The sequence below is a fragment of the Rattus norvegicus genome, chromosome 1 (genome assembly GCF_021556685.1).
Source record: "Rattus norvegicus strain SHRSP/BbbUtx chromosome 1, alternate assembly SHRSP_T2T, whole genome shotgun sequence".
Classification (NCBI taxonomy): Eukaryota; Metazoa; Chordata; class Mammalia; order Rodentia; family Muridae; genus Rattus; species Rattus norvegicus.
Genome location: NC_141534.1, coordinates 216,411,445 through 216,438,816, shown reverse-complemented (window position 1 = coordinate 216,438,816; position 27,372 = coordinate 216,411,445). Strand labels below are relative to the sequence as shown.

The 27,372-nt window shown below is 52.9% G+C and overlaps 1 protein-coding gene across 5 annotated transcripts; it reads right to left on the bottom strand.

The window, feature by feature from the left end:
• Positions 1-787: 787 nt before the first annotated feature.
• On the bottom strand, positions 788-20,483 carry Atg2a (autophagy related 2A). 5 transcript variants are annotated; one of them, XR_015641968.1, is made up of 40 exons: positions 20,183-20,427; positions 17,521-17,683; positions 17,272-17,424; positions 17,019-17,121; positions 16,480-16,714; positions 15,688-15,784; positions 15,443-15,604; positions 15,200-15,340; positions 14,344-14,581; positions 14,112-14,259; positions 13,940-14,032; positions 13,433-13,588; positions 13,094-13,337; positions 12,851-12,947; positions 12,606-12,765; positions 11,886-12,028; positions 11,683-11,798; positions 11,421-11,578; positions 10,908-11,058; positions 10,600-10,793; positions 10,414-10,494; positions 10,056-10,162; positions 9,878-9,970; positions 9,027-9,113; positions 8,758-8,834; positions 8,187-8,351; positions 7,914-8,043; positions 7,619-7,833; positions 7,029-7,237; positions 6,668-6,803; positions 5,745-5,948; positions 5,509-5,610; positions 5,342-5,423; positions 5,121-5,253; positions 4,953-5,025; positions 4,754-4,836; positions 4,378-4,499; positions 3,067-3,221; positions 1,571-1,723; positions 788-1,493 (listed from the first exon to the last, which is right to left on the bottom strand). XR_015641968.1 is itself a non-coding variant. In NM_001109545.1 (40 exons), the coding sequence occupies exons 1-40, from the start codon at positions 20,351-20,353 to the stop codon at positions 1,257-1,259; spliced, it is 5,751 nt and encodes a 1,916-aa protein (NP_001103015.1). In that variant the 5' UTR covers positions 20,354-20,483; the 3' UTR covers positions 798-1,256. The 5 variants fall into 5 exon arrangements, 1 of the variants encoding a protein (NP_001103015.1); NM_001109545.1 differs by having other exon boundaries at positions 798-1,493; positions 9,027-9,097; positions 20,183-20,483; XR_015641957.1 differs by lacking the exon at positions 3,067-3,221 and having other exon boundaries at positions 9,027-9,097.
• Between the last annotated feature and the right edge of the window lie 6,889 nt (positions 20,484-27,372).

Here is a 27,372-nt window from a genome sequence, read left to right as displayed (position 1 = left end):
GACCTCTTGCCTAGTCTGTTGGCCCTAGCTAACCACTGGCAAATTTGGGGTGGGGGACAAGGAAAGGTTTCCTCTGTTCAATACTCAGATCTATGATGGGGCCAAAAAGGGGAGACCACAGCTAACTTCAGAGGTAACCAGGGATACCCAAAAGTGATTCTTCCCACAGGCCCACCCACTTCCTGTCAATGCTCCTGAGGGTGGACTGGGGTGCTCCCTTGTGAACAATGTGTGTGGGATGGGGGCAACAGGTGTCTTTGGGACAACATAGCATTGTCCCCGCATAAGACCTGGACACCTCAAAAGCCATTCTCTGGAAATGGTGGGAATAGCTTCCAGAGGGCCTACGACTCTCCCTTCCAGAGTGGGAAACTCCTGGACACTGTCTTGGCTGGCAGACTTAACAGGTATTGCGTTAGGTCACAATTCGGAGCCTCTCAGGAGAGGCCAGGAGCCTAGCTTTGCTCCAGACTCAAGATTAAGGCTGGACCCTGGAGTCTGACAGTTATAGAACCAAGAAATGGGGTTTGATGCAGGTTCCCAGGGATGCCTCCTCTGGGGTTGCCAGGCGACTCCCCCAGATTCATTTGGAAGTAGTGCCAAGAAGACAGCACCCAGCATAGTAGGTAGGCTGAGCCCAAAGTGGAAGAGGGAGGTTGGTTTGCATAAGGCGGAGGGTGGAGTGTGGTGCCTCCTGGTGGCAACAGGTGGGTACTGCGTGCAGGGGTGGGAATGGGCAGGTCAAGGTTTATGCAGCGCGGGCAGGGGCAGACTGTGGCTTCACAGGTACAGAGGACCTGGCGGTGGGCAAGTTTATTCCACTTCATGCAGACACTGACCCACACGCTCAGGGAGCTTAAAAATACACTGACCCACATGGCATCTATCCCCCACCTCCCCATGAGACACGGAGAGACACTTGGCTGAGTGGGGTCCATGGGTCCAAAAGCCTCCATCCTCATTCTGGAACAAGGCAGCAGTGTGGGCCCAGGTAGCAGGGAGGAGCAGCGTCCTTTCTCCCCAGACGAAAGTGCACAGACAGGGCAGAGGCCCCAGAGCCGGGAGGCCCCACTCTCCCGGTCAATTGGCAACAAGCAGGCTGGGCAGGTATCCTTCACAGTGGCTATCCTTTGAAGGACCTGGTGGCCTAGCTGTGGGTCACAGCAATCAGGAAAACAGGGAGCTGGTGGCACCACTGTGGCTGGCTGGACACAGTGGGCATGTTGGGACAGTGGGTGGATCTTGGGTGCCTGCAGTCAGTCCTGGGTCTCCTCCAATCGCCACTTGAGAGCATGGTCCTTGTGTGCATCTGGCAGGATCTGGTTACGCATGCCCCCTAGCACGTTGGATGTTGCCTCTGTTGCTACAATTATTGGTTTTACCACAGTTGGGGGGAGCTGTCGGATCACACCCCCCACGGCACCTGTCAGTCCCTTCTGCTCATGGCCCCTTGATGCCACATCACAGATGGTTTGAGCTGTATCCAGGATACCCTGTGGAGGTCAGAGGTCAGTGAGAGTGAGGGGTTGGGGGTGGAGGCAGCTGGAAGTGGGTCTAGGGTAGCTCTCACCTCTCGAACAGCGTCATATGCCTTAGCCATGCCTTCCCGGAGGTCAGCAGGTTGTTGACCTCTGCGTAGTTTCCGTGAAGAACGTTTGTCTTGTAGGGATCGGGAGATGGGAGATGCAGGGGACAGGATGTCATATACTGTCTCAGCTGTAGCCTGAAGGACACCAGAGTTGGATGGTGAGAGGTAGCCAAGCAGACAGTGGCCTTCGCCTTGCAGGCCAGTCTGGAGACCAGACCTCCTTTAGCATAAATATTTCCTATCCTAACCGGTCTTTGTCTCCTCCTTCCTCTTCCCCTTCATTACCTCCCTCTGAGAACTTCCTTACATTTTTGTTAATTATTTTTATTTATGTGTGATTTGTGAGAATGCAGTGCTCCTGGAGGTCCGAAGAGGGCACTGGATGGATCCCTTGGAGCTGGAGTTAGAGCCACCTGTGAAGTGCTAGGAACTAAACCCAGGCTTCTGCAGTGCAGTATCGGCCTTAACTGCTGGGCTACCTCTCCACCTCTTCAAGGACCTCCGTAACTCAAGGAGACATCTACACACCCTTCCAGGGCTGGTAAGATGGCTCCGAAGGTCAAGGCACTTGCTGTGTGGTGACCTGAAATCAATCCCCAACCCCAGAGACCCACATGGTAGAAAGGACTGAGTCCCCAGAATGTCTGACTTCAAATACAAGCCATGGCACACACACAGAATAAATAAGCAAATAGGAGGAGGAGGAGGAGGAGGAGGAAGAGGAGGAGGAGGAGGAGGAGGAGGAGGAGGAGGAAGAGGAGGAGGAGGAGGAAGAGGAGGAGGAAGAGGAGGAGGAGGAGGAGGAGGAGGAAGGGGAGAAGGAAGAGGAAGAAGAGGAGGAGGGGGAGGAGGAAGGGGAGGAAGAGGAGGAGGAGGGGGAGGAGGAAGGGGAGGAAGAGGAGGAGGAGGGGGAGGAGAAGAAGGAGGGGGGTGGAGGAGGAGGAGGAGTCTTGGGCTTCAGTGCTTGAAGGCACTGGAAAACTTTCCTGTGGGCCTCACACCTGGGCTGCGCATGCTGAGGCCGGCCTGAGCTGTCGCTAGAGGGCACCCTGTACAGATAGACCCTAAGAGTTATCAAAACAAGACTGCCTCTGACTGTCCCTGAGGGCTGAGCTCCAAGCTCTCTCCATGCAGTGTTCCCACAAGCCTGCAGGGCCTAGCCCTACCCCAGGACTCAATCACTCCCCTAAGACCAGAACTTTGGTAGGGGGTGGCCTCTGGGGCCCAGTAAAGTATAAAACCTGGATGAACTAACTAGGATGGGTTTCTGCATCTGCTCATGGTACATTCATCACAGGTAGCTGGGAGCATGGAAATACGGTTGGCTCTGATAGCCCAGAATGCACTTTGGCCCCACCATGGGAACTTCCATGTCATGTGGCCTTTAAAGACACCCAGCCTTTTCAAGTTCCAGCTTTCAGTGGAACTGTGGGGACTGTGGGGACAGAGTCAGGAGCCTGTTCTAGCCCTGCACTCACCTGGATGGCCTGGACCAGCCTGTTGCTCAGTTCCAGAGCAGCAGAGGCTGTGGATGACCCAAAGGAGGCAGCGCCACGCTGCAGCCCCCGAATGAGGCGCCCATCTTTCCTGTACTGCTCGATGGGTAGCCACAGCAGGTCCCGGAACCCCTGGACTGGAGGACAGGATTACCAGAGATGCCGAGCTTGCGCAAGGACCCTTACCCCTTCCCAAGCCACTTCCTTCCTTCCTTCCTTCCTGTTCTTGAGATAGGGTTTTTCTGTGTGACCGCCCTGGCTGTCCTGGGACACACTGTAGAATAAACTGTCCTTGAACTCACAGAGATCTGCCTGCCTCTGCCTCCCAAGTGCTGGGATTGATAGTTTCTTTTTCCTTCATTTTTTTTTTTTCTTTTTTTCGGAGCTGGGGACCGAACCCAGGGCCTTGCGCTCGCTAGGCAAGCGCTCTACCGCTGAGCTAAATCCCCAACCCCTTCATTTTTTGAAAAACAGAATCTTGCTAAGTAGCTTTCTCTGGCCTACCCTGGCCCATACTCAGGTTGACTTTGAGTTCTTAAGCTAACAAGCAATCCTCCTGCCTATGCTTCCCCAGTGCTTAGATTACAGGCACATGACATAGCACCTGGCATCCAAAAGTCCTATCACATGCCTGTGATGCCAACCTGGGCTACATAAGACTGGCTCAAAAAAAAAAAAAAAAAAAAAAAAAAACAAACAGTGCCAGTGCCCTATAATCCCAGCACTTGGAAGGCAGAGGCAGGTGGACTCTGCGAGCCCGAGAATAGTGAGTTCCAGGACAGACAGACAGCTACATAGTGAGACTCCAGTTTAAAAAATAAAAAGTAAAGTAGGGGGTTGGGGATTTAGCTCAGTGGTAGAGCGCTTGCCTAGGAAGCGCAAGGCCCTGGGTTCGGTCCCCAGCTCCGGGAAAAAAAAAAAAAAAGAACCAAAAAAAAAAAAAAAAAAACCAAAAAAAAAAAAAAAAAAAAAAAAAAGTAAAGTAGGAGAGCCAGCAAGATGGCTCAGCAGATAGAGGTGCTTGCCACCAGGTCGGCTGGCCCGGGTTCAATATTGAGGGTTTGCAGAGAGGGAAGAGGGATTAATACTCATGGGCTGTCCTCTGACTCCCACACTCTATGGCATGCAGGCACCCACGTGTACACACAAAGTGAATGGAATTATTTCAGAAAGGGTAGTCTTTCCTGGGAACCTCTCCCACTTCTGGGAGCTTTCCTTACTTCCCTTGATCTATATTTGTTCTGTAAAAAACCCCAACCAAACAAAACAGAGTTCTCAAAGCCAGACACTCACAGAGTTGTACAACCGAATGCATGGGACCCACGCCTCCCAGCAGGCCAGGCAGCTGGTTCTTTCGGATGTCCTGCAGCCATTCATTGAGGGCATAGCCGAGCACTTTGTCCACACCTAGGAGCCTGGAAGGCAGAGAGACAACAAGGACGAGATGGCGGAGAGTCACACACTGAAGGCCGGGGCAGTGACTAAGTCCCTCTAAGACAAGTGTGAGCATCCATTCATCCCAGGGTCTTACCCAGAGCTGTGGACAACAAAAGCTACTACGAGGAGAGCCGAGGCCTGAGAGCAATGAGGACCTGGCCAAGGCCATACGACCCATGAGAAACTGCAGAGGGAAGGTGGCAGACTCTCCCCAAAGGGGCTGGGAGCTCACCCATGCCGGCAGCAAAGCCTCTTGAGCTTCAGCTCGGAGCAGTTGAGCTGGGCCAGGCCAATTAGGAGTCCCATGAAAGTGCCCTGTTAGGAGGGAGCACAGGCTGTGTGGCTATGTTTTGGGATACACACTGTGAATCCTGGTCCCAGACATTGGACCCATAGAGAGTAGCTCGGTCCTGCGGGATGGAACTACTCACCACCTGGTCCACAGTGACATGTTTGCCATGGTAATCCAGGCAGATGGGCACCTCAGATGTGAAGCGGAACTCCCTGCGGGGGAGAGAAGGGAGAGGAGAACCTTTGGTCTCTAACCTGGTCACTGGCCAGGTTCTCAGACAGCCTGGCCCAGAGCCCCTCCACCCTACCTGAAGTAGATGGGCTGTTGGTCAGAGGAGCTGTGGCTACTGCCTGGAGCTTCCTGGGGGCTGCTGGCTGTCTCTGTGCCCTCAGACTGCCCTTCCTGGGGGCTGCTGGGCCGGCTGTGGGTCTCTCGGTGAGCTGCAGAAAGAAAGGTCAGAGATCAAGGACGGAACAGAGGATGTGGGGTAACCAGGATCTAGACTCCCCTCCCTGGCCGGTCTCTCACCCTCAAAAGTGTCCCCTGGGACCATGGGGTTGATGCTGGCTGCTAGGCTGGTGAAAAAGTCCTTGAGGAAGAAAAGGGCATCCTGTAGGGAGAGTTCTGGGTCAGATCCAGCACCTGGCAATGGGGAAGGGCTCACACTGAGGCTCTGCCTTTGACCATCGACTCACCTGGTCCACATTGAGCCTCAGAGGCATCATGGAGACTCGAAGACAGCACTCCGGCCCTCCTACACTGCCGGTGGGAGCCACGTGCAGTGCCTTGATGGTAAGCTAAGGCAGAGGATAAACTAGGTGTCTGCTGGGCCTTGTGAGCCCTATTCCTGACTGCCATCACCCCTGTCCTCCAGACGTACCTTCAGGGAGACTATGGGAAAGACACTGCCCACACCCAGGTGCATTCTTACCATGTTGGAGTGTGTGCGCCGTGGCAGCCGCTCGCTCGTGTGCAAATGAAGGAACTTGTTGATCTTGGAGGTGGCCAGCCGGTCTCGGATTTCTAGCTCCTGAACAATGAGCACCTGGCGGGACAGTGGTCGCTCATCCAGTTCCTGGTCCAGGCCCCCGGCTATGGCTGATTCTTCTGGGTATACTTCATGTTGGAAGCTCACCTGCGGGTAGATGAGGCCTGAGTTGGGAGCCAGGCCCAAGAGGGATGGGGAGGTCCGGCTGAGGTCCCTTCCCTCCCAGAGAGCCTTCCTGCCCCTGTTCCACCCCATGAGTGGGACATGCTTGAGTGCCGACACAGCTGAACCTATGACCACCAATCTGGGCATACTGAACTTGGCTTACCCAAATCCGCCCAAATCCACCCACAGCCTCTGCTTCACTGAAAGTGACCCTGGAGGCTCCTTCGTTCCTCACTGGTCTCTACATGCTTTCCTGCTCTCTGCCCAGGCTGGCCCCAGCCTCTCTAAGCCATGCTCTGTAACCACAGGTGGGCATGCTCTGTGCTCACAGGGGCCTTGACTTGTTCACTGTGACTCACTGGCTTCCAGCCTGCAGGCCCCCATCTGTCTCATTAAGCTTCTTTCTGAATGCTTCTGGCTCCTACCCTGCTAGGATGCAGCCTCTTAAGCCCTCTCTACTACTAACATCTTGTGTTTTCTGTTATCTGTCTTCATGGTTCCTTAACCAGGTAGGTGGCTCTAAGAAACACCCTTCTGGGCTCTTATTCACATAGACACAGTATTGAACCTGTGGCTCCTGCTGTCCAGTCCCTCTGGAATCTGTCTGTATCATAGCCTACTGCCTGGTGCTAGCTGGCATGGTTTCTCTCCCCAGAGTCTCACTTCTATGTTTTGTGTTCACCCCCAGCTCAGCCACTCACTTTGCTGAGCTGGATCTCCATGAGGACCTGGTGTTGCCGTCCAATGCCACCTTGGGTACGCCAGGAGTTCTGTGGCCGGTTGGGACCAGAGGAACGGGAAGGTGAGACCCTAGGGCCTGCGAGGCCTACTCTTGCTCTGTGAAAAAAGGCACATGGGGACAAACTGACTCTGAGGAAACATCTTCTATCTACAGCCTCAGCAAAGGCCTTCTAGCCTGAAGTAGGAGAGCCTGAGGGTGAGGAAGAATCAAGGTCAGGATAGGCAGGTAGGCGATGCATGAGGCTTGCGGTGCTGGCTGCTGGAGGTCACAGCTAGGCTATACCTGGATTCTAATCCCACCAGCTGCTACATGCCTCTAACCTGTAAGTGGGGTGAAGGCCAAAGTCTCTACCCCCATAAAGGTGCCAGATGAAGGAGACCTCCCGTAGTACCACACGGCTGCTGGGCACTGGGAAGTGGGCAGGCGCCCGCAGCAGGTCAGTGCTTCCCAGGGGCTGGGAGAAGTGCCCATCATGCACAACGATGGGGCCTGGATGCAGCTGAGTCACGATGGGCTCACCGTCTCGGGGCTGCCAAGAAAGAGCCGAACAAAGAGGTGTGACAGCACGCTCAACCCCACGCCAGCCTTTATGTCTCCTCACTGTCCCTTTTAACAAAAACTGGCCCTCCCAGTCTACCAGCCCAGTGCCTGTGTCTGAGCGGCCTATCCAGAGTCTGTTGCTCGGCCTGTCACCTGGAGCTTCAGAGAGCGTGGACATTAATTGTACCAGCTTTGGTAACTACCCTCACAGCCCTCCCTTCTGCTAACTAGCCCGTGTCTGTATTGTGTCCTCCTCTGGACTGTCCCATCTGTTCCTTCAAGTCAAGAGCCAGGGCTGCTTCTCCTACCCAAGAGCTCTAGAAGGGCCAAGCAACCCCTGAGCATCCAGAACTCCCATCCCAACACACACCGCAATGCCTAGGCCAGGGGCGTCAAGGATGCAGAACTCGTCACTGTCCAGGGTGTCTCCATCCCCTTCCTCTTCTTTGTCATGTTCCTTTGCCTCAGAACAGGACCCCAAGGTATGAGAAGGGCCCCCAGGAGGAGGCAAGGGGGCCTGGGCCCCACTCCGTTCACCTGGGAACAGATAGACGGAGACGGGAGAGGCCTGAGGAAGTGGGCCACCTGTGGGAGAAAGAGGCCAGTGTGAGATGTGGTTGGGGGAACCTGCCTGGGCCTGCTATCCCTGGGGCACCCTCACTGACCTGATGACTGGGCCAGCTCCCGTAGGCTACGCCGTTCAGTGTCCAGAAGGGCATCAGTCAGGTCTCGCTGGTTGATGAGGGCTGTCTCCACTGGTAGGCAGGAAGGCAGGGAGGCCGGGCTCTCTGAAAGCTGAATCAGGAGAGGGGAGGGGCAGGAGTGAACACCAGAGGGAGGGGCAGCTCCAGGGCTGCTCCATTCCAGGCCTTGTATATGTGTAAAGAGAGGGGCCTGGCCAAGCTCTGGTAGCCTGTGTGGCCAGGCCTCATCTGTACCTTCTGGCCGGCGATCTCCGTAGGGCTGGGGGGCTGGGGCGGGGGATGCAGGTCACCGGAGCTAGTTACATACTGGAGCAGGTTGACCAGCAGGGCGCAGGAGTCAGCACAGCTGTGTACATGCACCACATTGTTGGAGCAGCGCAGCTCAAACAGCGGCTGGCTCTGTGGGTGGTGGGCATGGGATTGGCACAGGAGCCACACACAAACCAGGCTCCCCTTCCCACAGGGCATCTCAGCTCTGTCTTCCACACAGAGGGAGGGAGAGCAAGGGGATATTCCCTTGTCTGGCCAGCTAAGGCTGCCCAAATATGTAGTCATTCCAGACGACTGATGGAGTACTGCTTACATACACAGCCCTGCGACTGCAGCCTAGTGATGTGGGCTCCACAGTGGCTGTCTCCCTGGGCCACCTGTCCTGCCTCAGATGCCATCTGTTGCCCTCAGTGGGTTGGAAGGACACTCACAAGGACATGACCCTTCCCTGGAGTAACACTAGCGGCAGCCCGGCAAGGTAAGGGCACACTGTGACAGTCACAATTCTCCCGACTCCTGGTGGCCTCACACTTACCAGTCTGCCCTCGGTGCTGCCCTTCCAGGTTTTGATTACAAGCTCCAGGAGGTCAATGTCCAGGACGCAGACATAATCTGAGGCAGAGAACAGAAGAAAGGCTCTCATGGTCTCTGTCCACACTGCCCCTGCCCCACCCCTCACCAGGGGAAGAATTCACTGTCAGACACAGCTGTGCAGACATGCGTGTGCATGCGTGTATGTGGAGTTCGGACTAGTAGCTGGGTGTCACCCATGGTAGTGGGGGAGTCGACCCAGGCCCTGCCTACCTCGCCGCAGGTCCAGGTTCTCCACCTCACACTTGTCAGACAGGTACAGAGCGGAGTCATCGAGGATGAACCTGGTGGGGAACAGGGCTGAGAAGGGCCCAGGAGCCACTGCAGGTGGCAGCTCAGTGGCAGCTAGGCAAAGGGGCAGCAGGGGTCCAGGAGGGGGAGGGGCAGAGGGCTCCCAGAGCCTAAGGAGCTGCAGTCATGGCGCCTTGTCAGCCTCAGCCCTGTCTCAGGATGGACATGGGGCCTGGGCTCAGTGTGGAAGACCCAGCAGGCACTACTCACTCTCATGGGACTTAAAGATACTCAAAACATTTCTAATTCTCTTATTGAACTTGTACTCCTCTCCCATCCCCCTACCACATGTTTATACACCCATCCACATAGTCCTAGGGATTGTACCTTGCCCTCATCAGGTACATACATGGTCTAATGTGAGCCACCTCTCTCTACTTTTTGAGACAGACTTACTAAGTTGTGCAGGCAGGATTCTCTGGCTTCAGCTTCATAAGAGCTGGGATCCCATAACTACTCTACCGCTACCAGCTTTTGAAATCAGGCTCACAGTAGGAATAGCTTTCTTTCTCCTTCCTTTTCAGTGCCATGTGGAGCTGAACCCCATGCCTGGGCTGCATTTAGTTATGCACTTGGTTCTAGCTTGCTGTCCTTTTGTATGCTTTGTAGAACTCCCAGAGTGAGATTATAAGACTGATTTTGGGTGCAAGCAGAGACAACGCACATCCCTGAGGACATGTGAGAACATGGGGCTCTGGGTAGACAGGCAGCAGGAAGTCAGCTGCAGCCCAGCTGGGAATAGGATGGGCCAGACCTAGGGGCAGCCTGCATACCTGAGCAGGAAGGTCGACGTGTCCATGACAATGTTGCTGGAGAGAGTGAAGGTCTCAGCAGTGATAAGGACACGCACAGGGAGGTAGAGGGGCCTGAGGGGGAGACTTAGGCTGGAGCAGGTTTCTTACATGTAAGGCTGGCCCCTGACCCTGTGTCCCCCAGCCCCCTGCATGGCACCTGTAATCCACAGCACAGGAGAAGAGGTGTGTGTGCAGAATAGTGATGACTGTTGGGGGCAGGTAACCCAGCACAGGGTCATCCAGTACATCCAAGAAGTCCAATAGCTGCACAGGCCGGAGGGAGGGGAAGGGGAGGGGACAGGAGAGGGGATAGTAAGGACATCATGAGCTCCTCTAATACCTTCCTGTCCAGACCCTGTCCTGGCTGGCACCACACCTGTTGCCCACCAGCTGTCTACCACACCCCCTGTCAGCCCATATTTTTCACACTGGTCTCCTCAGCCCATGTTTGACCTGCTTACCCAAATCAGTTTGGAGTTACAGGGCAATGTGACTTTCCAAGAAACTTTGCTCACCTGGGAGTGCCAGCTCTGCTCAGGAGGGGCCATGTAGTGGCGTAGAGTGGCTTTGTGCAGCCGTATTGTCACCAAAAATTCCTGGGGACAGAAGAGCAGTTAGTCAGGATGGTGTAAGCCCAGCTCCAGTGTGCAGGGGAAGCTACCTAAGTCGTGCATGTGGGTGAGCAGCAGAGGAACCTGTACCTTGACATTCTTGTGGGGGTCCAGGTGGATGCGGACAGCTGCAGACAGCATGGGGGGACCCTGGCTCTTGCGGCCCAATGTTCCCCGCTCAGTCACCCCTTCCTCTGATGGGTAGATGGTTGGAGCCAGCTGAGCTGGGGGAGCAAAGCTGGGTACTTCCAAGTGAGTGGGCAGCAGGTAGTCCTCAATGGCCGCTGAGAAAAAAGTCTTGTGAGCCCAGCTGAGGCTGCTGACCACCCCACTCACGGCACACAGCCCTCCTGAAACCTCCCTGCCCGGTGTGATATATGCTGCAGTGGCCCCCACACCTCGATGGTAGAGTGTTGCCTTTTCAGCTTCCAAGCAGAAGTAGCCGAGCCCCGGCTGGCCACGGTACTGGGCTACGCTGAAGATGGTGCCTTGCTCCACATCTAGTACCAGCTCCCCGTGAGTGGCATCCAGCCGCTTCCCTGTCTCATCCTGCAGATGTGCACACGCTCAGTTTCACTGCTGCACCCAGCATCCCTGACACCCAGGGACAGGGGCCTCTTAACATCCTGGTCTGAGGCAGCCCGAGTTCCTTCAGGATATCATTGGAGGTCTGTACCATGTGTTTCTTACTAAAGGGGAAGGACCTGGCTGCACTGGGACCTTTGTGCTTTACAGAGAAAGTCTGGGAAGTGGCTGGCAGCTATGAGGGTTGATGGGCAGTCTGAGTGGGGAGGCAGACCGCTGGCCCTTTAAGTTTTCTGCTCTCCTGGTTCCTAACTTGAAGCTGGCAGGCTTGTATGGCTCCTAGAACTCTCTGGAGTCGGAAGCTCACCTGCTCTGGGCTGCCTCACCTTAGCCTCACAGAGCGCAGTGATCCGACCCTTCAGCACTGTCACCAGTGTGGAGAAGGTACTCTGAGACTGACGATGGGAAGGTTCCGGGGCAGGAGTCTGGGGGGCACCTGATGCCATCGAGAAGAACTGGGTGTCTTCTTCATCCGAATCCGAGTCTGAGTGAATAGGGCGGCTGGGTAGGAAGAAGATGTGGAGGGAAGGCCCCGCCCCACCCAGACCTGTACTACCCCTTCCTGTCCAGCCAATGCTCTTCTCATACCTAGCTTGAAGGCTGACTTGCACATCTTGAACCCAGAAGAGCCGGGCGGCCGAGCAGCAGTGGTGGATGTGGGAAGTAGGTCTGCAGGCTCCCACATGAGCAGGTCATTGTTGATCCTGACAGGAGAGAGCAACAGCAGCAGAGGTCAGAGGACACGGTCACCAGCCCAGCCCAGCCAAGCCCAGCCGGCCCCGTCTCTCCACCTGTTGTAGATGCTTTCGTAGACCTCCTTGCTGGGCAGGAAGATGTGGGCACTGGGCATGATCACATCCAGAGTACAGCGGGACAGCGCCAGCGTCCGGTTCTGGAATGCCCTCATCTCCTCAGGGTCTCCAGGGATCACCATCTGGACAGGTGAGAAAGGTCAGCCAGGAGACTTGCATTGGCCTGTTTCTGGACTCAGAATCGAAGATTTTGGCATCCATCCATCGATCCATCCATCGATCCATCGATCCATCCTTTCTCTCCCAGGGTGGGTTACGTTTATCTGGGACAGAGTACCCAAGAATCTCCTCCCTACCCTAATGACATCATGAATGGGAACCCCTGTAATCTTCACAATAACCTTCAAGACAGCAATTTTGGGAGGAAGCACACAAGCCACCAGGCAGTAGAACATGTCTAGGAACCCACATGTCCTGTCCCAGGCCATTCGCTGCCTCACATTTAGCCCTTGCACTCGTCAACCTCAGAGGAGGATCCTGAGACCTGAGTACACCACTGTGTTAGGTGCTGACCATGGGATCCTGATCTTGGTACTGAAGGGCCTACTCTCCTGAACTTACCTCCCCACCCCTGGGCAGGATGGATCCTTCAGAGTCTCTTGGTACCCAGAATAGAAGATGCTCCTCTCAGCAGGAGGCCCCTTGTCACAGCCCAGACCCATAAATGGCACCCACAGTGGAAAAGCCAGGGAGCCTCACCTCCTCAGTTTCATACATAGTCCGCTTGGAGGAGAAAGGTGAGGGCTCAGGCTGCTGGAGCTCACATGGACTCTCGGTAGACAGTTCTAGATCCCGGCCTTTCTCAGAGGCTGTCTCCCACTGTGTGCCACTGGACTGGGGGTTCAGGGTCACCACTACCCTGCCAGGACACAGGCCTATTGGTGCCCTGCCAAAGTACCAATAGACGGCTCCTCCCCAGCCGCCCCTTCTAGCACTCCACTTACTGAGGTAGGAAGTACTTGGCCTCAGTGCTCCTGGGATCCAGAGCCTTAGAGACCCGCAGGCAGGGGACAGGTGGCTTCTCTCCATCTTCGTAGATTCCTGGAGGGGACAGAAAGGACAGAGCCTTGCTGCTACCTCTTCTTTTCCTTACCATTGCCCACCCAGAGTCCTATCAGTGTCCCGGGGATAAAAGGCTTCCTTGCCTGTCCTGGGCACCGGCCCAGCTGTTCCCTGGACACTCTTACCTTGTAGGTCTAAGCAAGTAAGTTCCAAGCGGGTAGGAGCTGGGGGGCCAGGCCCACTGTTGAGCTCTGAGCGGAACTGAGGCTCACTCAGCTCCAGTCGCAGCTGCTCAGTCCGTACAGCCTGGCCAGCCCAGGGGTCCCGTTCAGGCCGTAAGTCTGGGATGGGGAAGCGTAGCCTCAGGGTGGCCCGGGGTGCTGAGAGACGAAACACTGTCTGCTGCTCAGTGGCCTGTGGGGGCTCTGTCTGTGGAAGGGCTGGGGATCAGAGCTGCTACAGGGGACTGACAGAGCTTAAGTGCCTACTTCCCACCCCAGCATAGAACCAGCAGGGCATCTCACTAGTAGGCCAGCGGGTGGCTCAGAGGGTGTGGTGATTTGACGGAGCAAGACAGCAAGGCGGTCCAGCGACCCCAGCTCCACGTCAGCTTGGAAATCAGCCAGGTCCAGGGAGAGTTCTGAGTGACAATGGCAGGCAGTGGAGCGCCGGGACCGGCTCTAGTTAGGGGTAATGTGAACAGGTCAGCAAGGGTTGTGGGGCTGAGTGAGGACAGGGTAGGAAGCAGCTTCCATAAACCAAAGTTCCTAGGTTTCCCAGTGGTGGGAGAGGAGCTGGGTTGGAGCCACAGCAGAAACAGAAGGGGCTTTAAACACCCCAAGCCACCACACCCAGATTATGCTGGTTTATACAACAAAAGCCAGCAACACTTGGCTTTGTCAACCTTAGTGGTTCAGCAGAGGCAGGGGAAGAGAAAGCCACAATAATAGCAAGGTCAGAATGGGGACAGATATGCAGGGAACCCTGAAGGGAGATGCAGTCTGGCTAGGGCAGCCGGCACTCTGGCTTACCTTGAGCACCCGGCGAAAGGTTTGTGTGTGGCGCAGATGGGCGCAGGGCCGAGCTGAGGCTTCGGAGCCAGAGTAACTGGGGAAGCTCAGGATCTGTAAGGGAAACACAGGCAAACAAGGTCAGGCTGGCCCTGACACCCACCGGAACCCCAGGCCCTTCCTCTGCCTTCACCTCTGTGTACTCTGGCTCTGAGGCAGCCCTGGGCCACAGGCACTCCAGCACCTCCAGCTGTCCGAAGTGCACTTCTGTGCTGCTTGTCCTCCGGCTGTGGCCGCCAGTACGCAGCTCCCAGGACAGCTGCACGGCTGTGCCTGTTAATCTGTGGGCAAGAAGACAAGCTTCAGGGGTTGGGTCATGGGCTCTGGGTATTCCTTGTGAGTCCCTGACTAGGGTTGTGGTGTACCGGACATGGCTACAAGGGCAGGCCCTCTGGAAGCGTGGCCGGAGGTGGTAGAAGTCTCGGGACCCGAACGGCCCATCTTTGGCAGCATCGAACTCAGCAAAAAAGTGGGTGGTGAGGTCAGGTGATCCTGAAGATGGGGAAGCTGTCTGAAGCAAGGTCAGGCTCAAACCTCCCAAGGTCATCTTCACCAGTGAGTCAGGGCGCATGGTATCCAGAAGGGGAGTCGGAGCCGTCTTGCCTGAGGGAACAGAGGCTTCAATGGGGGCCCCTTGGTATCTTAGTGGAGTCACAGTTGACCACTGAGGAGGGGGTTGAAGAAACCCTGGCTAGGCTGGTCATAGTGGCACATGCCTTAATCCCAGCACTTGGGAGGCAGAGACAGGCGTATCTCTGAGTCTACAGAATGAGTTCTAGGACAGCCAGGGCTACATAGAAAAACCCTGTCTCAATAAATTAAGTTTTTTGTTTTTTTTTTTAAGGAGGAGAAATAATAAATAAATTCTGGCTAAATTGGACCATGGGACAGCAAGATGGTGCTAGAAGGATCAATTGATATGAAACATACATACCAGTCTTTGCCCTACCCACTTACTTACCTACGAACTACAACATACAGCCTGTTCTTACTATGTGTGTTCTGTAGAAAGGGGAGCAGGGTCCCAAAAGCACTTACTATAAAACCAAGACTGTGTAGATTGCCTCACCAGCTTCCACTGAGTTAGGACCTGGAGAACCCCACTGATGGTGGCTCTGCAGACATGACTGAGGTATCCTGCTTACATCTACCCACTGTCCTGAGGTTCCTTTCACACCACCTTGCTCCTGAAATAAGCATCTGTGAGAGTCAGTGACTTACCACCTGAGTGGGTTGGGGTTGAGGGTCGATGGAGGGCCATGTTGCTGTGAACCGAGGAGCCCAGGTCTACACTATACACTGAGAGCTCAGAGACACCGGAGGTCACACTGCTTGTGAGGCCAGCCATGGAGAAGAATAGGTCTGGGGATGAGGTGAGGAGAAGTCAGAAACAGACAGGTTTGACCCCTCAGCTTTTGCACTGACACAAACTGCCCCTTCAATTTGAAAGGGCCTGGCACCCACCTGCACTGTCCAAATTGAGGGGGCTGGTGATGGGGTGCAGGCTGAGGGACTCAGCCACTGCACCCGCCTGCAGCTGCTGGTTAAGATCTTGCTCAATGAGCCACAAGTCTTCAGCACCTAGTGGGCGGCTCTTGTTCAGCTTGTCAGCCAGGCCTCCTGGATCTGCAGGGAAGATGTTTCAGTACAGCCTGCCTGGTTATCTCTAGATCGCGCCCCGTCTGCTACCCACTGCCCAGCAGCCTCACCTGCAAGGTTGATGGCACTGAGCAGTTTTTGGAGCTGCTGGAGCTGACGCGGGGTCAAGAGCAGATGCAGGGATCCCAGCTGTCCTGATACCTCCAACTGAGGGCCAAGTGCACACACAGCCATGCAGCCTTTACATGCCACCCATCCCAAGAATGGCAACCCACCTGCCTGTACCCTGGGGACACAACTTGTAATGTTAAACTTGCTAAACAGTTGAGTGGCCTTGGCCAACTTGATCTTTCAGAGTCTGTTTTTCCAGTTGCCAAGAAGATAGTAATCTTCACTGTAAGAACCAGAGTTACTCTATAGCCTAGGCTGGAGTCGAACCGAAGGTAATCTTCTGTTAGGCTCCCAAACGCTGGGATTACAGGTAGGGTCCGCCTGGGGCCAGCCAACACTTCCGGGGATAGATGGGTCAAACTCTTTCTTCTTTATTTGAAATGATTTTATTTTTGATTTAATGATTAAACAGAGGGGGGAGTTTTCAGTGTATATATGTGTGGATGAAGAATTTTAGAATAGGATGATCATTCATCTGTTGTGTACTCTTTCTTCTTTAAAAGATTTGTTTATTCTATCATTGTTTTATTTCTTAGATTTATTTATTTAGTGCACTGTCGTCATCCTCAGACATACCAGAAGAGGGCATCAGATCCCATTACATATGGTTGTGAGGCACCATGTGGTTACTAGGAATTGAACTCAGGACTTCTGGAAGATTAGTCAGTGCTCTAAACCACTGAACCATCTCTCCAGCCCCGTGGGTCAAATTCCTAAGGCCTGGGACTCACCTTGGGCCCCGGGAAGGCCTCATTCTGTTTCAGCTTCACCATGAGCTCCATGTACCCTGTGCAGCTGCCGATTTGCAAAGGTGGCTTTGGCGGGTCCACCTGGGAGGGCAGCTCTTCAAAGTACAGGCAGACCCCAGTCAGCTGCAGCAGCTTGTGCAAGAAGGCAGGTGGCTGGTGCACGTCCACAGGTGGTGCCTGGCTTGGGTCCCGCACTGCTTCGTCACAGTATTCCAGTCTGCGGAGTGAAAGGCCCAGCCTTGTCCAGACAACCCCAAGCCCCTTCTTTAAAGCTGTCCTAGCAACATGGGCCTGAGGAACCTGGCTTCCATCTTGGAAGCTCAACTAGCCTTTGGTTCTCTGAGTCTCAAAGTTCTTACAATCTGAGTGATTTTAGGTCTATACACAGTGTAGGCTCCCAACATAGCCCACTTTCCAAATCTCACCAATGCCTAACCCGACTGGACCCTGTCCCTTCCTAGGAGCCTGGCTCAGAGACAGGATGGAGAGATTTGTCTCTGTCCTTCCCCTGCACTCCTTACCTCTGCACTCGGACCTCCACAGCTACACTCCGTTCCTCATCACCCAGTGAATGCTCCACCCTCACAACAGTGTTCAGGAAGGTCACCTTGATCCTCCGGAGCACTTCAGAAGGAAGGAAGAGAGTCTAGAGTTAGGTGGGGCACTGGCACAGTCTGAGTAGGAAGGTGGCCACCATACTACTATCTAAAATCCCTGTCCTGTAGACTGTGGAGGGCCCGAGAACAGACTAGCAGCAAGCAGGGGCCTGCTCACCAGTCTCAATGGTCTGTGCAAACATTTCCAGCCCCTCTAGGGGCTGTGGTGGTTCTGAGGGTTCTGGCAACCCTTCCCGAAGGCACTCTTGAGCCAGCTGTAGGCTTGTGGTCATGCATGAGGCCCAAGTCTGAGAGTCTGCAGCCTCTGGCCCTGTGGAAAGGAGCAAGGACTCAAGATAAGAACCCCAGACATCTCCTGGGCCCACTCCCAGCAATTGCCCCACCCTTAGTCTTACCCTGCTCTCACCTGAACCCTGGCGGGGTTGCAGGATAAGCTGAAGGCCTGACACACACACAGTGCAGTGGTCAGTGAGAAGTGCAGCCCAGGGGACAGCCACCTCGATGGAGCTCACGAAGCCTTCCACCAGTTCCAGTGGTGACTCCATTGACCTCAAAACCTCGTTCACAGACTGGGTAAGAGGCAAGGTAAATCAGTTCACTGAGGCTCCAAATATGGCTACCTGCCACAGTCTTGCACAGCCACTGCCTTGGAGAACACCCTTGGCATGGTCATCCCTTATGCTATTTACATGGCCTTCCCTTAGGCCCTGATCTGTTTTTGCCTCACCATCAAACCCTTTGGGCCGGCTAAAGTCTCCTTCTTATGCTTGGTTCAAAACTCCATTTACTGTTGGGTGTGGTAGCTCCCATGCCTTTCCCAGTACTCAGGAAGCGTAGGTAGGTGGATTCTCAAGATCTAGGCCAGCCTGGTATACAGTTGGTTGAGTGCTTGCCTAACACATGCTAAGCCCTGGGTTCCATCTCCAGCAGAGTATAGCTGATGTGCCGGAACTCACCTGTAATCCTAGCACTAGGGAAGCAGAGGCCAGAAGATCGGGGTGGGGGTGGGGTGGGGGAGAGGGGGGGCAGGGAGGTCAAGCTGTGTATTTTGAGCTAGAGGCCAACCTGGGCTATATAATATATGCGATTCTGAGTACCTTCTATGTGGCAACCAGAGGCAGCAGCAGGGAAAGATAAGACATGCCTTCACCTCCCAGCCTGGCCAGGTTGTAGCCAGGGTCTCAGAATACCAGGCTCCGACTCAGTCAGCAAGAACCAGGAAGGGGTGAGTAGAGCCTGCACCTAACCCAGCGGTACACCAACGATGAGCGGGTCGAATGAAGAACAAGCAGGCAGGCAAAGGGAATAGGACTGTGGCCCATTCCGGGCGTGAGAACAAGTGGAGAGACCTAGTTAAGGGGGCAATAAGCAATGCGTGCCCATCCTAGGCAGGCAAAAGAGTTCAGGGGTCACGTCTGGGAGAGGGACTGACCCAAGGCCAAATGGACCCTCAGTCCTAGACCCACAGTACAGCTATGCATTCGAGACAGAGGATGGAAATGTCTGTGCTGGGGTTGTATGCCGGTCTGCCTGGGAGTGTCTGAGGCCACGAGTCACTGGTCTTCTCCCTGTGAACCCAGGTGCTCTGGGTGGTGCTCTGGGTAGTACTCGGTAAACACCTGCTGGGGCCATGAATAAACAAACCCAGGCAGAGCTAGGAGGCAAGTAGAAGTTGAGTCAAAATTCCTCATCCACGGGTGGGGAAACTGAGGCCTAGGCACTTCTCTTAAGTCACTCGAGATACTGTGAAAACAGGCTGGGACCCAGGGCTCCAACCCCTTCTCAGCTTAGTCCTTGGGCCATGCAGTTGCTTTGAAAGCCTTCAAGGTAAGGCTGCGGGGTGAAGAGCTGAGAGGGGGGCTTAAGTGAAGTGCCTGTGCTGTGTGTGTGTGTTTGGGGGGGGGGGGGTAGAAAACACCCAGTGTCCTGGATACCCCCCCCCCCCACACACACAAAAGGAACAGGAGTGGACTGGGAAGGCATTCTGGCTGAAAGCAAAAAGGGGGAGCCCAGATGCTGGATATTTTTCTGAGCAGCCTAAGAAGCCGAGGTTAGATTGCTGCTATAACAGGCCATGAGAAGATGGCACCATCTCTTCAACCCACATTTGTTCCCAAAGGCATGGCTCACCTCTAGCTCTGAGTGAAGCTGCAGACCCAGAGGCCAGCCAGAGTAGAGAAAGCCCTGCCACATGCCCATTCTACTTCTCTGGAGCTAGAAGGATGACCCCATACCAACCCTAAGCTGGTACCTCTAATTGGTGGCTCCATGGCTACTCCCCAGTCATCAGCTGTGACTCAGTGGCCCTCACTTGCCAGTCCATTCTCCTTTCCAACTCCATACCCTAGGCCTCAGATCTCCTAAGCATCATCTCCCAGCTCCTCCTCCCATCCCCCACTCCCAGCTAGCCCGAAGCTAAACCTCTACATCTTTCCTGGAGGGCTGCCCTCCAGGTGGAGATCCCAGAGACCAAGTCCCTCCCTAAACCCAAGGTAGGCCCCTCCCACTCTCCCAAAAGCAGGAAGTAGAAAGCTGCAACAGTCACACGAGGAGTGGATCAACACAGTAGGCAGTGACGCTGTTGTTGACATCCACATCCGGGGGAGATCTCCTCCCCTTATGCACAGGATCATCGGGGTGAGGAGGTCAGCACATATCTTTCCACAGGTGCCCCTGGAAGGGGTCTTAACACCCTCAAAGCCTCCCCTGAACCACCCTAGTTCCAACTCACTGCCCAGCTCTCCACGTTTCTCTGCCCCCCTCCCAAACTCTCGGGAATCCCCTTACCCAACCAGCTCCCCCAAACTCCGCATGATGATGGTGACATTCTTTTGATAAGTGACATCTCACTTCCTAATGTGTCCCTCCCCTAGAGAGGTGAAGACAGGGACTCCTAGCTTCTGGCTAAGAGGTGAAGGACCAGCCAGGGGGCCTGGCGAAGGCTGTCGGGGACCCACTGGTCTCTCCAAGCACAGTGTCTGTCCTCCAGCCCAAATCTTCCGCGAGGACCCTTTGGTGGCCCGTGCTCCCTCTCTCCGCACAATCCCGCCTCTGCTGTGCCTCCTCACCCAGGTTTCCAGGTGAATATCCCGCAGGACAACGCTGCCCTTGTACAGATCCAGGCTGAGCTGGTCCAGGCTGAGGTGCTCCTGAAAGAAGTGACCCAAGTAGTGCTGTAGCAGGTAGCGGCAGACACGCTCTTTCACACAGTTCGACCATGGCCACAGCCATCGTGACATCTCGGGGACCGCCGGGCCCGGGCCGCTTCCGCTGGCCGACAGCCGGCGATCTCCGTCCGGCTGCGCTGTTCACTAGAGCCCCCGGTTCGCCCCGCCGCTTCTCTCAGCGCCAGGCCGCGCCCCCGGACGCCCAACCACGCCCCCACGCTCACTGCCATTGGTCATTGAGAAGGGCGAGGCCCACTGATTGGCCGTGGGAGGCGGAGCCTTAAGGAGCGAAAAAGGGACTGGACTCTTTGCGAGATGAAAAGCTCCCAATCGTAGTTTACGCTTGCGCATAAATTCTGAGTGGGAGGACCTTTAACCTCCTTGTTACAAGCTGCGGGAAGGCTGTAACCGTAGGGCGACAGTCGGGCCAGGAAGAGTGCGCATGTGCCGATTTGTCCACCTTCTTTAGCTGATTGGGAAGAATTTAAAGGAACAGCGACCCACCTAACTTTGTAGACCGCTAATCAGAGGAGTAAAGTCAGTGCGAGTTTTGCAGACTGCATTTTGGCAACAAATACACATCTGCATTTTATAAACATTTTTTTTTGTGACAAGCTTTTCTGTATTCTGGCTGTTCTGAAACTCACTCTGTAGACCAGGCTGGCCTCAAACTCATCTTCCTCTGCCTCCCTAGTGATGGAATTTAAGGTTTGCATGCACTACCACGCCCAGCCCGATAAAACTTTTTTTTTTCCGGAGCTGGGGACCGAACCCAGGGCCTTGCGCTTGCTAGGCAAGCGCTCTACCACTGAGCTAAATCCCCAACCCTATAAACTTTTTTAGCCGTTTATCTTATCCATTCTTATTAACTCCCTAAGAGGCACTATTTGTTTCCACTTTTTCTTTTCCTTCCTTTCTTTCTTTCTTTCCTTCTTTCCTTCTTCTTCTTCTTCTTCTTCTTCTTCTTCTTCTTCTTCTTCTTCTTCTTCTTCTTCTTCTTCTTCTTCTTCTTCTTCTTCTTCTTCTTCTTCTTCTCCTCCTCCTCCTCCTCCTCCTCCTCCTCCTCCTCCTCCTCCTCCTCCTCCTCCTCCTCCTCCTCCTTCTTCCTCCTCCTTCTTCTTTTTTTTGTTTTTCCGAGACAAAGTTTCTCTGTGTAGTGCTGGCTGTCTTGGAATTCTCTGTAGACTAAGCTATCCTTGAATTGAGAGATGCATCTGCCTTTGCTTCTAAAAGCTGGGATTGAAGACAGATGTGTTCTCTCTCTCTCTCTCTCTCTCTCTCTCTCTCTCTCTCTCTCACATGAACTCGGGCTCGGACACACACACACACACACACACACACACACACACACACACATTTCTCTCCTTTTTAAAATTTCTGTCAGGTCCCCTTTTCCCAAAGTCTGGCATTTAGATCAAAGCCAGGATTCCCTTGGGGACATACACCAGACCAGTGAGTTCCAGACTAGCCTATAGTCTACAAAGCGAATTTCAGAACAGCAAGGTTACACAGAGAAACCTGTCCTGCGTTAGTGGGGGGATAGTTCCTACTTGCTAAGAGGAGCCATTCTCCTTATTTCTGGCAAAGACTTATGTCTTTCATCAAGTCTTTGGTGCCTATTGTCTGTCTGTCAAGGTATATGCTAACCTCTTGGGCTCCCTCAGTCCCTACTCATAAGTACATGGTACAGAGTCATCCTGGCTGACATACTCTGTCATACCCTGTCACCTAAACCTCTCCAGCCCTGCATCTCTCTCCTCCTGCTCTGGCTGTACTTGTCCTCACATCCACAGGTACGCCGGTCTTCTCCTCAGCCATACTTAGGAGCAACCCTGTCCTCGTTTTCACTGTTTGCTATTGTTCCCAATTTAAGAGCTAGGACATAGGATTGTGAAGGTTGTCTAGCCCATCACCAGGAAGGCCTTCTCTTCCCCCCTCTTCCATTCCTATCTAAAGAATGCACAGCAGGAGATTTAGGGTCCCTCCCTTCTGCGGTCTGTTGGGGCCCTCTCTGAAATAATGGCTTTTATATCTCTAATCCTAAAATCAATAATTCAACTTCCCACAAACTGGGATCTCCTGTTTCCTACAGCCTGGCAGCTAAAGATGGCTTCTAAGTTTTTGTTTTGTTGTTTTGAGGCTAGTGTCTTCCTAGCTGATGTGGAACTCCACCATACAAAGGAGGCTGGCCTTGAACTTGTGGTGATGCTCCTGCCTCTTGGACTTTTCTGATCTTAAATGGTTAGGGACATAGGAAAAGAAGAATAACAACAGGTTTGGGTTTTTGTTTGTTTGTTTGTTTGTTTGTTTGTTTGTATTCTGGTTTATTTTTTACTTATAGGAGAACACTGTCGCTATCTTCAGACACACCAGAAGAGGGCATCGGATCTCATTACAGATGGCTGTGAGCCACCATGTGGTTGCTGGGAATTGAACTCAGGATCTCTGGAAGAACAGACAGTGCTCTTAACCACTGAGCCGTCTCTCCCAACTCCCAACAAATAATAGTTTTTGACATGAAAAAAGTCTCTCAAAATTCACTTCAGTGCCCATACACTATTAAATGTAGTCTAGGGCCGCTGTCCTGATACAGTGACAGGGTTCAGGAATCAAGACAGAAGCCTATAAAGCCTAAAATATTTAATCTCCTATCATTTATAGAATGAGTCTGTCCTCCACTGTTGTACAGAGTTGGCTGCCGAACTTTTCTCCACGGACACCCAGAGTAACTGAAGCTCTAGTTTAGCTTTGATGGAGAGTTGACTCGGTATAACACCAAAGGCCAGCTCGGAGGAGTCTGGCGAGCTCAGCGCTGTCTCAGGGGCCCTGGCAGATGGGGGCTGCAGGTGTAGCTCAGCTGGCACAGGATTTGCCTAGCACGAAGCCCTCCCTGGGTCCAATCCCCACCACCGCATCAACTAAGTGTGTGGTGCACCCCCGTAACCCCAGAGTTTGGGAGATGAGGGAAAGAGAATAGAAACTTAGAAGGTCATTCTCCACTACATAGCCACTTCCTGGGTGGGCTAGGGATGATCTCCATTCCTTCCCCTCTTTTTCTTTCTTGCTTCCCTCACTCCTTCCTTTCTTCCTTTCTTCCTTTCCACCTTTCCTCCTTTCCTCCTTTCCTTCTTCCTTTCTTTCTCCTCCTTCCTTTCTTTCTCCTCCTCACTTCCCTCTCCCTCTCTCTCTCTCTCTCTCTCTCTCTCTCTCTCTCTTTCTCTTTTTCTCTTTGTCTTTCTAGTTTTTCAAGATAGGGTTTCTCTCTGTGTGTGACAGCCCTGGCTTTTCTGGAACTCACTTTGTAGACCAGGCTGGCCTCAACTCACCTGCCTCTGCCTCCCACCCAGGACACCCACCACACCCTTTCTTAAAAATAAACAGACAGTCAGACAGACAAACTATGTAGAAGCAGGCATAAGTAAAAATCCTGGCTTGGGGCAGAGACCTGGCTTCTTCTCAGCTCTTGGTAAGTGATAGGTTATTTCCTTACCATCTGTGAAATGAACCAATTCAAGCCAGATTAGATTATATTAAAGGCAGATTTATTGGGAAGCTATACTCAGGTGAGTTCACTGGCCCCAAGAATTGAAGCCAGGGGAGTCACCATGGTGCTGGGGAAGTGGGAGGGGGAAGAGAGCAGAGAGAGAAAGAGGGAGACTAAAATGCCTGGATTTTATAGGCAAGAACCTCTGGGGAAGGGCAGCCCAGCCTCTGGGATGGAAAGTTCAATGTTGAGTGGCATCTGCCAGAAAGGAACTGAGGGCTGCTGGGAGAACCTAGAGGCCAGGTCTGCTTTGGTATGTAAAATATGTACCTCAGGGCTGGAGAGATGGCTTAGCAGTTAAGAGTACAGACTGTTCGTCCAGAGGTCCTGAGTTCAATTCCCAGCATCCACATGGTGGCTCACAACCATCTGTAATTGGATCTGATGCCTTCTTCTGGTGTGTCTGAAGAGAGTGATAATGTATTCACATATATAATAAATAAGTAAATCATATATATTATATCAATCAGTCTTTTGTCCAGGGGTCCAAAACCAAGTGCAAATTATTCATCTATGAGCTTCAAGACCAGGTCTGACAGTTTGGGCTGCTCAAAACTAGTCAAGTCTGACTTTGAACTCCTAATTCTCTGCTGTCATTTATCTCGTGGTGTGGTGGAGCTTCAGGCATGCTACCTCAGGCCCAACAGGAGATTCTACTTTTGTTTTTAAAGATTTATTTATTATATATAAATACACTGTAGCTGTACAGATGGTTGTGAGCCAGCATGTGGGTGCTGGGAATTGAACTCAGGACCTCTGGAAGAGCAGTCAGTGCTCTTAACCCCTGAGCCATCTCTCCAGTCCAAGATTCTATTTTTATTTTATTCATTCATTCGTTTGTTTGTTTGTTTCTTTGTTTGATTCGCCTTCTTTATGGTCACATCTTCCACCTTTCCGCTACAATGGCATCATGGCAGCTCAGTATGTAGTAGGGCCTTTAGAGAGTCTCCGAGAGAAGTGAGAAACTTTGTGAGGCCCCATTCAAAGAGATAGATTGACGGCAGTAGCCATTTTGAAAATGTTTATGGACTGAATCAAGAGATCTATCTGTCCTTGGCAGGCTTGGGTAGTCCTGTATTCATCAATTGTGTACTTAATCAATAATAGTAACCACTGGACAAGATTAGGGCTAGGAATGTGGCTCAGTTGGTAAAGCACTTGCTGAGCATGTGAAGCCCTGGGTTTGACCCCTGGCATAATTTGGGCTTGGTGATGGCTAATTTGTAATCATGGGAAGTGGAGGCAGAAGGATCAATTGAAAGTTACCCTCTGCAACGTAAAAAGGCTAAGGCCTGTCTGGGCTACCCGAGACCATTTATAAACAAACAAACAAACATTAATTATAAATAAATAAGGTAAAAAAATTAATTACTACTAATAATGTAATGTAGTAGCTCACATCTGCAAGCCCAGCAACTGAGAAAGCGAAGCAGAGGATTGACTGTCAATCAACCAGCCTGGGTTACATTGTGAGCTTTAGGTAAGCCTGGGCTACCAAACTGGCTGTCCTGCACCTTTAATCTCAGCACTTGATAATCAGAGAAAGGTTCTGTGGACTCCAGGCTGGCCTGGCCTACATAGGGACTTCCAGGAAAAGCCAGGGCTACATAAAGAAACCCTGGCTCAAAAAATACAAACTATTTAAGTATGTACACAGGGCATGGTGGTGGCATATTAGACCTTTAATCCCTGTATTGGGGACAGAAACAAGACAGATCTCAGTGAGTTCGAGACCACCCTGGTCTCCATAATGAGGTCCAATCTCCACCATTTACCTCAAAATTGTAAAGAATGGCCAAAAATAGGAGGATTCCCTCACAAATTTCAAGCAGTGAGTCCAGGAGAGCAAGGATGACATAGGATTGCAGGCGTACAGAGAGATATAAATAAATATAATGAAACTTTGCTAAGAATAGGAGTTTACAAAGAAATGGGCATTGTGCCACACACCTTTATTCCCAGCACTTGGGAGGCAAAGGCAGGTGGACTTCTGAGTTCGGGGTCAGGCTGGTCTACAGAGAAAGTTCCAGGACAGTCAGGGCTTCATAGAGAAACCCTGTCTTAAAAAAACAAACAAACAAACAAACAAACAAACCCCTCCCTCAAGTTTAAACATAATAAGAAAAGATGTTTTCTGACCCCTTTATCTTTCAATGTCTGTTGAAAGTTAATTTAAATTCTACTTCTGAGGCAAGGGATGTAGCTCAGTAGTAGAGCTTTTGCCCAGCCTGTGTGAGGCGTCACCTGTCAGCATCAAAAACGAAGAATCCCAAAGCTACTTCTTCCACTAGTTTTATTTCCTGCATCGTCTAGGCCCCTGCCAGGCACGGCCAGTTGTCTTCAGTCAGCCGGACCTGAAAACTGCAGCCCAGAGAGTCTGGAGGGCACGATATTGTCATAGGCAAGGCATTCTTCCTGTCTTAGTCCTGGGTCCTGGTCTGGTGGTAAGAGGCTCTGTGGGTCTGGCTTCCCCAGCTTACTCGTAGGGAGTAAGGAGAGGGAAGCCATGTCTGAGCCTTGGAGGTGGGTCAAGTAGTAGTTTAGAGGTTTCTGTTCTGTCTGGCAGATGAAGAGCAGAGCAAAACAGGAAGTCAGGATCTGCCATTTCTGAGCAAACGTAGAACTGTCTCTGGGTATCCATGGACTGAGGTGCTAGATTCTAGGCCGACTGAACGGTGTCCTCAATACAGGCCTTGCATTTGTTGCTCTACAAGTGGGCACTTCTTGGGTATACAGACTTCCTTTGCAGCACTAAGTGATCACCAGGGTCCATAAATGGGTGAGGTTGAAAAGCACCCCAATCCCCCAACCTCATTGCGCGCTCTCTCTCTCTCTCTCTCTCTCTCTCTCTCTCTCTCTCTCTCTCTCTCTCTCTCTCTCTCTCTCTCTCTCTCTCTCTCTCTCTCTCATTCTCGATGCTCAGCACGGACTAGTTTGTCACCCAGGTAAAACTTCGGGGTAAAGATCTCACAGTTACTGTAGGAAATAGAGTGTTGGAGTCCAGGACTGCAGGTTGGGAACTTTTGGCCAGAATGCCAAACTCTTGGAATACAGCTGAGACTTTCATACCCAGCAATGGGGTTTTGATCAAGAACTCCCCACTCTCCAGGGCACATCTTGGGGCCAGAGGAGGCGGGAGGTTGTGTGCCTTAGGATGGGGGCAGCTCCAGGGTGGCAAGCGCCTTTTGCCCTCCTTGCTTTGGCATCCCAGGGCTGTCCCTTTAAACTACAGACCATGATGTCACCACAGACAGTAAGTGACAGGAGGGGCACTGCAGGCCGGGAGACTGGACTGCATTTCCCAGGAGCCTCTAGTGAGCCACACCCCTCCCAGCAGGCGCTAACGCAAAGCAGACTATTAACCCCTCCAATGCCGGATTCAAGGGGTTTTTGTAAGTGTCCAGCTTCACTCTGGGCTGAGTATGAGGTTCTTGTGGGAATAGCCTGAGGCACAGTGGCTCAGATCAAATTTTGGGCCTGGTACATCATTCTAGGCCTCTGTCCTGCTGCAGTCCTGGCATTAGCAGATTCCAACACCAGAGTCCTC

Excerpts from the sequence above, each read along its gene's own strand:
- Atg2a (NM_001109545.1), bottom strand. The coding sequence starts at position 20,353 with ATGTCACGATGGCTGTGGCCATGGTCGAACTGTGTGAAAGAGCGTGTC. Across the intron at positions 7,834-7,913 it reads GGAGCTGGCCCAGTCATCAG|GTGGCCCACTTCCTCAGGCC; the intron begins GTCAGTGAGGGT and ends TTTCTCCCACAG. Across the intron at positions 1,724-3,066 it reads GGCTGGTCCAGGCCATCCAG|GCTACAGCTGAGACAGTATA; the intron begins GTGAGTGCAGGG and ends GGTGTCCTTCAG.